This window comes from Vombatus ursinus, unplaced genomic scaffold (assembly GCF_900497805.2).
Source record: "Vombatus ursinus unplaced genomic scaffold, bare-nosed wombat genome assembly UNPS02014778.1, whole genome shotgun sequence".
Taxonomy (NCBI): Eukaryota; Metazoa; Chordata; class Mammalia; order Diprotodontia; family Vombatidae; genus Vombatus; species Vombatus ursinus.
In genome coordinates, this window is record NW_020954556.1 from 63272270 (window position 1) to 63283430 (window position 11161).

At 42.4% G+C, this 11161-nt stretch overlaps 1 protein-coding gene across 1 annotated transcript in view; it reads right to left on the reverse strand.

Annotated features, from left to right (window-relative positions):
- Positions 1 to 65, reverse strand: part of ADAMTS18 (ADAM metallopeptidase with thrombospondin type 1 motif 18) — a 194918-nt gene extending 194853 nt beyond the window's left edge. Inside the window, exon 1 of the mRNA XM_027865019.1 lies at positions 31 to 65. Coding sequence (XP_027720820.1) covers positions 31 to 65 — 35 coding nt within the window. The remainder of the gene's footprint in view (positions 1 to 30) is intronic.
- Between the last annotated feature and the right edge of the window lie 11096 nt (positions 66 to 11161).

The window sequence follows — 11161 nt, forward strand, 5'->3', positions numbered from 1 at the left end:
AGTCGGGGGGAGGGGGAGAAGGGGGGTTACCTGCCCCTCTTGGGATTCGGGCGTGGCGCCAGCATTCTTCCCCTGGGGTGGGGGGGGAACAGCTCCAGGGGTGGGCAGCCAGGCCAGGTGTGTTAGGTAAGCCCCCTCCCCTTCACTCCCCCCACTCCCCACTCAGCTGCAGCCTCTGGGTCTACTGCAGTCTGGGGGAGACTGACAGCAGCCCCGCCCCGCGCAGGGACAGACCCCCCCCCCCCAACCTAAAGGGTGAGAGGCGAGCAACCAATCAGGAGGCCGCGCGGCGGGCTGGCGCTCCCTCTCCAAAGCGCTACCCCAAGAAGTAGGTCTTGTAGACCTACTGCTAGTGGGACAAGTCCTGCTTGCCTGTTTGGTGACTGAACAGATCTGAACCCCAGTACCCCCCTTCCCCCAGCCAAGGAAGAAATGCCAGCTGGATCACACACATCCCCCCTCCCCCAGCTCTCAGGGGCCACGCCGCTGCCTATTGGCTGCCGATGGGTGGGATTCCCGTTTTGAGCTCTAGGGAAGGAGAACGGGGGAGCAGGGACTGTGAGAGGTGGGGAGGATTCATCGGATGGTTGGGTTTAAATAGCCTGAAGAGTTTGTAAGGACTATCAGAAAACTGATGCGAGAGGTCCTGAGAGGTGAAGGTCACACAGGTAGACATCGACAGAACTGGGATTCAAACACAGGCCGACTCCAAATACACTGTGGACAAAGCAAACGTTGGGTCTGGCCTGGGAAAGAGGGGAGGTGGCAGGACAGGGAGAAGAGGAATAAATTTCAGAATCGCTTAGAACTGGGACAATCTTGACCCTCATTTTACTAGGAAAGAAACGGAGTCTCAGAGAGGTGAAGCAACTTGCCTGGGTCAAACTCCTTATAGGTAGCAGAGTCAGAACTCAAAGCCAGGTTGCCAGATTCCCAGCCTTGGGCTCTTTCCACCACAACACAAGGACAGTGTGGAAAGAGCTCTGTCCCTAGAGTCAGAGAACTTGGGTTCAGAGCCTACCTAGAATCTTACCCTGTGTGAACTTGAACAATTAGGTCGCTTGACATCCCTGGGCCTCAGTTTTCTCATCTGTAAAATGAGGAGGTTGAATTAGATGGCATTCAAAGTCCTTTCCATGGGGCAGCTAGGTGGCGCAGTGGATAGAACACCGGACCTGGAGTCAGGAGGACCTGAGTTCAAATGTGGCCTCAGACACATAACGCTCACTAGTTGTGTGACCCTGGGCAAGTCACTTAACCCCAATTGCCTCGTCAAAAAAAAGGCAAAAAAAAAAAAGTCCTTTGCCTTTCTAGAGTTCTGATCCTATGAACTGTTTCAGCTCAGAATGAATAGTTGGCGGAAAGGGAAGAAAACAGGAAGATCACTGACAGGAGAACCCTAAAATGCAGAGTGTGACCTCAATAATAGAACTCCCTACTGTCTGCTCTTAGCATTGCTAGGTGAACTAGTGAGAACTTAGAGAATTAGGGCGAAAGACAAAGTATAAGAGGTGATTCCATGCTGGTCACTGTTAACAAAGCACTTTCACACATCCATTTCTTCTTACAAGCTCTCCCAGTTTGTCCTCAGAACAATCCTGTCTAGTACAGTATCTGGCACATAGTAGGTGCTTAATAAATGATTGCTGGTTGATCCATTGCCTTTTTCTCTCCCTCAGATGCTAGTTAGGTCTAAGGATAAGAAATCTCACCTACTCTCTGCCTACCCAAACTCCCTTCCCTCAGGAAAGGAGAGAAAGTATTTGCACTTACCTGCTTAATAGGAACATAAATTTAGAACCTGGAGAGAACTTTGAGGTGATCTAGTCAAAACTCCTCTTTTTAAAGAAGCTAGCTGAGATCCAGAATGGTTAAAGGTCAAGGTCTCACAGATACTAAGTAGCAGAACCAGAATTTGAACCCAGGTACTCTAATTACAAATGCAGTGCTCTTTCTACCTTGCCTTTCCACCTTCAGTGTAGCATTTTAATAATCACCTACTCATTCACATCACTTGATGGAGATACAAAGAAGCATAAGATGTAGCCTCCAAAAATTTATTGGAGTTGGGGAGACAAGACATAAATACATGATTTTTTTTTTCTTTAGACTGAGTCTGTCACCCAGACTAGAAATACGGCATCTACTCTCTGGCCTGATCTCAGTACTGATCTTCTTGGCACCTTTGACTTGATCCATTTTCCAACCCCTTCTTAAGTCAATTTGCCCCTTCTTAGGAATACAGGTGTTCCCTCAGCTACAGGAAGGACTTACCATATAGATCTGGGACTTAGCACGGACACCCAATGGATTTAGCCCACTGCAGTTCAGATAGAACATCTGAACTCAAGAGATGTTCCAGCTTCAGCCTCCCCCATAACAGGTATTACAGACATTTGCTAACAGGTCAGGTAGTATCTACATGATTTTTTTAAAAAAAATCTCAATTGATGTCACAAAGCAGCACATAAATAATTGACAGATTTGCAGGGATGGGAGTGGGGCGAGGGAAGTTCCTTTCTGAGTTCAGGATTTCTATCTGAGCTGCAGTAGGCTAGGCCCAAGTGTCCACACTAAGTTCAATTCAAGTCAGTTAACATTTACGAAAGGGTTAGACAAGATGATGTCTGAAGTTCTTTCCACCACTATATTCTGTGAATCATGAATTCATTTTAACAGACCTGTTTATTGAGAAAATATTTAAAGGTGTGTTCTAGTCCAGGTACAGGATAGACTAGTTACTTTTCTCAGGTCTCTCCTATCTCTGAGATTATGAAATGCAATACCATCCCCAATTTTGGGGGGGTCACGGCCTAAAGGGTGAATTTGACACCTATGCAGGCACACGATAAGCACAAAATGCTGAGTAAGGTCTAAAGTAGGGAAGGTTATTAAATTGCAGCAGGAAATGGCCTGCTTGGCCCAAATCAACAAGGTATCTGGAAATATCAGTTATATCAAATCCTTTAAAATTCTTTTAGGAAGAGTTTTATGAAGCAGAGAGAATTCTTAAAGAATCTTGGATTTATAACAGGACAAAGTAGGTGTTAACTTATTTGATTATAACAAAGAAAACTGATTTGAATTCCTGAAGACTTGAGGTTGTCTCTTCTCTGTTAGGAAAGATAGCCAATGAAAGAGTTTTTATGCTTCTGTTTTTGAGGTGTGTTGATTTATTTTTTAGTAAGCTTTTTATTAAATGCTTTCATTAGAATCATCTGCCCTTCACAGAGTCAGGAAAGGTTCTTCCAACCTTCCATGAAGGATACCCTAGTCCTAGGATCACCTACAGGAGCTCAGGGAGGGGAAGTAACTTTCCCAACATGACACAACTGATAATAAGGAATGCTGGGGACCTGAACCCAAGTGTTCTGACTCCAAGCTTAATGATTATTCCACTATGCCACTTCAAAAGGTTATTTCAGTTCAGCCTCCTGGCATAAAGTTCAAGACTGAAGTTCAAACATGAAAGGCCAAATTTTCTCTTTTGTTAGTAGCTCTGATGCATGACTGTCATCCATTATAAAAAGACACATGTGTTTACACAAAAGGAAGTGGCAAACACGTGGTGAGACTAAGACAACAGAAGCATTAGACGAGCGATCCCTTGGTGCTCTCAGATAACGAAAGAAGAAGGTAGGTATCTCCTACACTGGGCAGATTTCTTCCGGATGATTTCTGGAAGAGCATGGATGAGAATCCCAAAGGATGAAAAGGAAAGAAGACGATGTGATCTATACTGGCAAAAAGAGGACCCACACCAAGGAGAGCAACAATCATTCTGAGTGTTGTAAGGAGGTATGATTTGTTAGGGTGAAAACAGCAAAATAGTATGTCAAACAAACATTATACTAAATATTTCCAATTGTTGTTCACTAGTTTATACCTTGCCTAATACCCTGGTTTTCAGCCCAGTATATCAACTCCTTAATTCAATTCAATAAACATTTATTAAGTGCTAACCATGTACCAGGCACTGAGCTAAGTGATATAACTATTGACTGTAATTGAACAAACCTCAAAAGGCATGTGGTCCAACCCCCTCTATAATATTTATTCCTGACTAATGCTTATCTAGGCTGTACTCACGGATTGTCTCTATTTAGCTTTTATTCCTGTGACCAAACAAGCATTACGTGGAGATAGGGAACTTAATACTTCCTAAGGTAACCCATGTCATTTTTGTACAGCTCTAAGTAAAAGAAGGGTGTTATTCACCCTTATATCAAGCCTAAATCTGTCTCCTTGCAACTTCTCCCTTTTACAGATGGTTCTGCCTTCCAGGATCAAAGAAAATAAGTTAGTTCTTCTTCCATAGGGCAGCCCTTCAAGAAGGACTGCTATCATCTCCCCTCCACCTTCACCCCTACCCCCCCAACGAGGCTTCTCTTTTCAAGGCAAAACACCATCATTTCTCTAACTGATAGTCCTATGTCATGGTCTCCAGTACTTTCACCTTCCTGTGTGTGCTCTCTTGTATTCACTCTTGTCTTTCAAAGTCCTTCACAACATGCAATGCCCAGAATTGAGTAGAATCATAGTTCCTTTTACTGGGGCACTTTAAGGTTTGTAAAATAAACATTTTACAAACATACCTGCATTATCTCATTTGACTCTCACAACAGTACAGTTCAGGTAGGTGCAAACAAGTATTATTCCCATTTTAAGATGATCAAGAAGAGGTTAAGTGATGGTCCCACAGCTAGTAGCAGAATTCTAACTCCCATCATTGCTGATACTAGGTCTAGTGCCCTTTTCTCTAGGCTCCACTGGGCAGAGGGCAAAGGAACTCTCTTTCCCCTTCTGCCCACTGTGCCCTTCTAATGCAGCCTAGGATTGCCTTACCTTTTTACTTGCCATGTCACCATGGTGACATGTGGAGTTTGCAGTTTAAGACTCTACTCCATCCTACACTTGCAGAGTTGAGTTTTTGAACCTGATTGAAGAACTTTACATTTGTCCCTTTAAAATTTTATCTTATGAGGCAACTAGGTGGTACAGTAGAGAGAATACTAAGCTCAGAGTAAGGAAGATCTGAGTTCAAATTCAGCCTCAGACAGTTACCAGCTGCATGACCCTACTCTCTGCCTCAGTTTCCTCAACTGGGGATAATAATAGCATTTATTTCCCAAGGTGGTTGTGCCAATCAAATGAGATAATACTTATAAAACACTTAGTGCAATGCCTGACACATAGTAAGTATTTAATAGATGCTTATTCTCTTCCTTTATTTGATTTAGCCCATCCTTGCCTACAGATACCTTTTTTAATCTGGACTTTACTGCCAGAGTTAGCTAGACCCTCAGAGCTCAGTTTCGTCTACACATTTGATAAACGTGTTTTCTTTGTCTTTCCCTTCCTCTCTGCCATCCATGCAATGGCTTACAGTTTTAAAACATCAATTTCAGTCTTCCTCCATTTATCCGACTTCTTGGACTGGTTTCATATATTTGCTTTATTTTACTTTCTTTAGCCAAGCTATTTATAGCCCTTTCCCAAGGCCTACTATTATATGGGACATTTTGCCTAAGAAGTGGTATTAGTATTGTACTGTAATTATTTCAACAAATGAACTCAAGGCTGAAATTTTGGTTTATTCTCTCTCTACATTGGAAAAGTCAACTGTATTCTTTCCAAAAGTTCTTAAAAATACCCTGCTTTCTACAGAGGGAGCTTTGGTTATTTTTTTCAAGAGGAAGTTCTTCCTCATTTTTCTACTTTTCTGATATCTGGAAGGAAAAACCAATTACTATCCTATGAATATGGAGAGAGGCAGGGAATCCAGAACAAGAAAGGTGATAGCTTGATTAAACCCTGCCTTTACATCATAGCTGGAGAATTGTTTTCAGTTCTGGGTGTAACATTTTAGGAAGGACTTTGACAAACTGAAAATGTAGAAAGGATGGCCAGGATCAAGCTTACGCCATCCTAACAGGCTCAGTCTAAGGCACTGGGATTGTTTAGCTTGAAAAGAAGTCTCATGCCTGAAGAACTCTCATGTAAAAGAAGAACCCGTCAGCTTATTTTGGGCCCTACAAGAAAACTAGAGGCAATAAGGATGAGTGGGAGGGAACTGCAGGAAGCCAGACTTGGATTCAATATACAGAAATATTTTCAAACAATTAGTGTTGTTCAAGTGTAGGATGAGCTGCTTTGAGAAGGCAGTCAAACTCCTTGTGACCGGAGGGATTCAAACAGAAGCTACTGACCATGTGTCAGTCACATCATAAAAGAGAGTCATATCATGCTCACATATACATAATCGATAACAACTCACATTCCTACAAATTTTGATGAAGTGGGTAACTGATTAGGAACACTTTAGTTCAAATCCAGCTACAGACACTTACTATCTGTGTCAGTTTAAGCAAACTACTTAACCTCTGTCTGCCTCAGTTTCCTCAACTGTAAAACGGGAAATAATAATAGCACTTACACAACAAGCCATGGTTTTTGTGAGGCTCAAATGAGAAAATATTTGTAAAGTACTTAGCACGGTGCCTGGCACATAGTAAGTGCTTAATAAGTGGTTGTTTCGTTCTTTGTTTTTTCCTTCCTTTTTCACTTCTTTCCTCCTTTCCTCCCTTCCTCCCTTCCTTCCTTCTTTTCTATAGTATTTCATGATTTACAAAGGACTTTCCTCACAGTAGCTCCACAAGGTAGGTAAAGCAAGCAGTGCAGATGGGGAAACTGAGACTTAGAGAGCTGATGTAACTTGAAAAAGTAAAAAGGGTTGCTTTTCAGTCATGTCCTACTCTTCGTGACCCCATTTGGGGTGTTCTTGGCAAAGACACTGGAGTGGTTTGCCATAGCTTATTTTACAGATGAGGAAACCAAAGCAAACAGGATTAAGTGACTTGCCCAGGGTCACACAACAAGTAAGTGTCTGAGGCTGAGTTTGAACTCAGGTCTTCCTGACCCCAGGCCCAGAGCTCTATCTACTGTGGCAACTAACCATCCAAGTGAATATCAATATGGGGATTCACTCAGATATTTTGACTCTAAATTTAGAGCTCCTTCTACTGCTACCGTGCTAACTTCTGAGATCCCCATAAAACACTAACAGTCTATAATATTACGACTCTGCATTCTCTTCCGCAGGGATCTCATCTTATACCCTAAACTACCAACTCTATGAAAGCCACTGGTTCCCAAATCCTTATCTCTAACCCTACTGTCAGCATATGACACTATAACTTCTGATATAGACAGCTGTCAATTTGATAGACAGTAAATGCAACCTTATTAATGCACTTGAGGATGCCAAGGAGAGCCCAGGAAGGGAGCTATCAAACGGCAAGGTGAAGAAAGTGAAAATAAATAGCAATAAGGGCAAATAAAGGGAAACAGTAGCAATGTTATCTGGTTGTCCTTTTTTCTCAAAGAGGACCAAAATGACATTCGTACTTTGGGGTCAAGTTACGGTGTGTCTGACTGTGGCTAATCAGACCAATATAAGCTTGGAAGGGTCTACCAGTGGTTGGACACAATTAATCCATATGAACGCTTGGGATGGAGAGGTCTCTAAATTTTCACATCTCACATTTCCTTTGAGCTGCAGCAATTCTGCTTTGCTCACAGAGTACAGCACCTTCCATCATGCAGGCACACCATGCTGGACAATCCTGTGCCAGTGTCTCCCACGGCTCACAATTGATTCCAAAGTTCTTCTGAAAGACCTTAAGAGTATCCTTGACTCACTTCTTCTGACCTTCATGAGAGCACTTGCCTTGTGGGAGTTCTCTATAAAATAGTGTTTTAAGCAAATGTACTTTTGGCCTTCAAACAACGTGGCCAGCCCATCAGAGTTTCACTCTCTGTAGTTGAGTTTAAATGCTTGGCAGTTCAGCTCAAGAAAGAACCTCAGTGTCCAGTACCTTATCTTGCCAAGTGATTTTCAGGATCTTCCTAAGACAGTTCAAGTGGAAGTGATTAATTTTCCTTGCATAGTGCTGGTAGACGGTCCAGGTTTCATAGACATACAACAATGAGATCAGCACAATGGCTCTGTAGACCTTCAGTTTGGTAGGCAGCCTAATACCTCTTCTCTTCCACACTTTCCTTCAGAGCCTCCCAAACACTGAGCTAGCTCTTGCAATGTATGTGGCAATCTCATCAACTGTATGCACATCCCTGGAAAGTATACTGCCAAGGTGAGTGAACTTATTCACAGCATTCAAAATTTCTCCATTTGCTATAACTATCAGTTCCATGTATGGTGAAGAACCTCTGTTTTCTTGATGTTAATTGTTAGGCCAAAATTAGCACAAGCAGCAGAGAATTGATCCATACTCTGGAAAAGGGAAGGTGAAAGTACTGGAGACCATGACATAGGACTATCAGTTAGAGAAATGATGGTGTTTTGCCTTGAAAAGAGAAGCCTCGTTGGGGGGGTAGGGGTGAAGGTGGAGGGGAGATGATAGCAGTCCTTCTTGAAGGGCTGCCCTATGGAAGAAGAACTAACTTATTTTCTTTGATCCTGGAAGGCAGAACCATCTGTAAAAGGGAGAAGTTGCAAGGAGACAGATTTAGGCTTGATATAAGGGTGAATAACACCCTTACTTAGGGGGTCCACTGCTCATACAAAAGCTGATGGAAATTTTTCAGTTCTTATGGCAAGAGAAGATTATCCCCCAAGAGTTCAAGGATGTGTCTACTGTCCAACTCTATAAAGGGAAAAGAAAAAGGTTGTCCTATGACAATCAAAGAGAGGTAGGTCTCTCTTTTGTTCATCTGTGAACAAAAAGTCATGCACCAACTCTCCCTCTGCTTTAGTCTTGGCTTATAGCCTTTTCAAGTTAAATAATATTCTGTGTGTGGTAGCTGACCTTGATGCCATTTTCATCCTCACTGAAGGTGTCCAATAACATCTCTGAAAACATCATTCTAAAAAACATGGGAGCAGGGCAGCTAGGTGGCACAGTGGATAAAGCACCAGCCCTGAAGTCAGGAGGACCTGAATTCAAATCCAGCCTCAGACCAAACACTTGACACTTACTAACTGTGTGACCCTGGGCAAGTCATTAACCCCAACTGCCAAAAACAAAAACAAAAACAAAAACAAACAAACAAACAAAAAAGCATGGGAGCAAACACATAGCCCTGCTTCACTCCACTGGTGACTAGGAAAGCATAAGAGCACTGTCCATTTTCCAGAACTCATGTAAGCATGCCATCATGAAACTGATATACAATACTGATGAACTTGTCCAGGCTACCAAATTTTGCCACGATCTTCCACAAGCAATTGACAGTGTCTAAAGCCTTGGTCAGATCAACGAACACTGTGCACAGACCTTTGTTCTGCTCCTTACATTTCTCCTGGACTTGTCAGGCAGCCAACAAAGTGAGGCTTAGAGAGTTGCAGGATTCTTGGCTCCGTAAGAAGGTAGATAAAATTCAGTTTTATGCTGATAGTAACAATCCAGAACAGGTTTATGTTGCCCTGGAGGCTATTTATAGGCCAAAGGCCTATGGTCTATCTCAACTACTCAATGGGGATGGAGCCACGTTGTTTAGTGATAAGGACAAGATCCTGGAGAGATGAGCTGAATGGTTCCATAGTGTTCTCAACAGACCATCATCAACCAATGTTGAAGTCATTGACCATACACTTCAGGTTAAAGTCAGTCCCTCTCAAGCCAAACTTCCAATTGAAGAAGAGGTTTTGAATGCTGTTATGCTCCTCTCATGTGGCAAAGCACCTAGTGCTGATTCTATTCCAGCTGAAATCTGCAAAGCAGGGGGTCCACTGCTCATACAAAAGCTGATGGAAATTTTTCAGTTCTTATGGCAAGAGAAGATTATCCCCCAAGAGTTCAAGGATGTGTCTACTGTCCAACTCTATAAAGGGAAAAGAAAAAGGTTGTCCTATGACAATCAAAGAGAGGTAGGTCTCTCAGTCATTGCTGTCAAGATTCTTGCCAGAGCCTTCCTTAATAGGCTGATATTTCACCTGGAAGATGGTCATCTACCCAAGAGCCAGTGTGCTTCAGAAAGAGCTAAGAAACAATTGATACAGTTATGTATTTGAAACTTAATCTTATCAATTGGCATTTGTCCCTCCCTACATAAAGACAATAGCTTAAGAAAATCAGGGTCTAGCATTGTATGATGCTGGTGCCTTTCATTTCTCCATCTAGGCAGATCATTCTTGAATGTGTACCCAGAGTTGTGCTGGTAAATGTTTAACAACTAGTTCTCTCTGTCTCTGTCTCTGTCTCTGTCTCTCTCTCTCTCTCTCTCTCTCTCTCTCCTCTCTCTCTCCTCTCTCTGTGTCACTCTCTGTCTCCTCTCCTCTTCTCTTCATTTCTCTCTCTCTCTCCTCTCTCCTTTCCTTTCCTCTCCTCTCCTCTCTCTTCTTCTCCTCCTCCCTCTCCCCACACACATATGTGTATAAAATACATGTATAACAATTTTAACTTTAATCTGCATTATTAACATTTTCTCTATCACTTTATTAAGTCTAAACAACCAACAAAACAATAAATCAAGTCCTGATTTTTTAGCATTTGTTAATTTCCAAGGCATAGATGCTCACTCTCAAAATTTAACAATTGGCACTTGAGCCAAACTGGAACTGACTCCAGTATATCCTCAGTAAAAACGGATTCCAGGACTATGGAAATCAAGGCTTTCCTCCCTTGCAGGATTGGAATATCCTACTATCCCCACCCCACAGGAAGTTAGAGTGGCTCTTTCAGAACTTGTTCATTCAAGCCTGTTCCCAGGGCACTTTGTCTTGACTGTATAGTCTTAGAATAATTAGGATCCCTTGGAAAGAAAATCATTCATTTATGTCTATTAATGGGCAATATAAGGGATCCAGGGAGCCATCCTGAGATTATTCAGTCACAAGGGTCAACCGTCACTGATGAAACTTCATTTTAGGCTAGTCCCTCTCAATTTAGTCTGAAAGAGTAGTTGTGAGATACCCCCTCCTCACTACTACCACTTTCTCTACTCTTTTCCTATGACATGCAAAACAGGAGGAAAAAGTCTCAGGCTTGGCCTTTCACTCAATAACATCTCGTCACTTGAATTTTGCAATCATCATTTCAAACTCAACACATTACAAACCAAATTCATCATCTTCTCTTCCAAACCAGATCTGCCTTCTAATTCTCCTTTCCCCTCAATGGCATCTAAAAACTAATTAGGC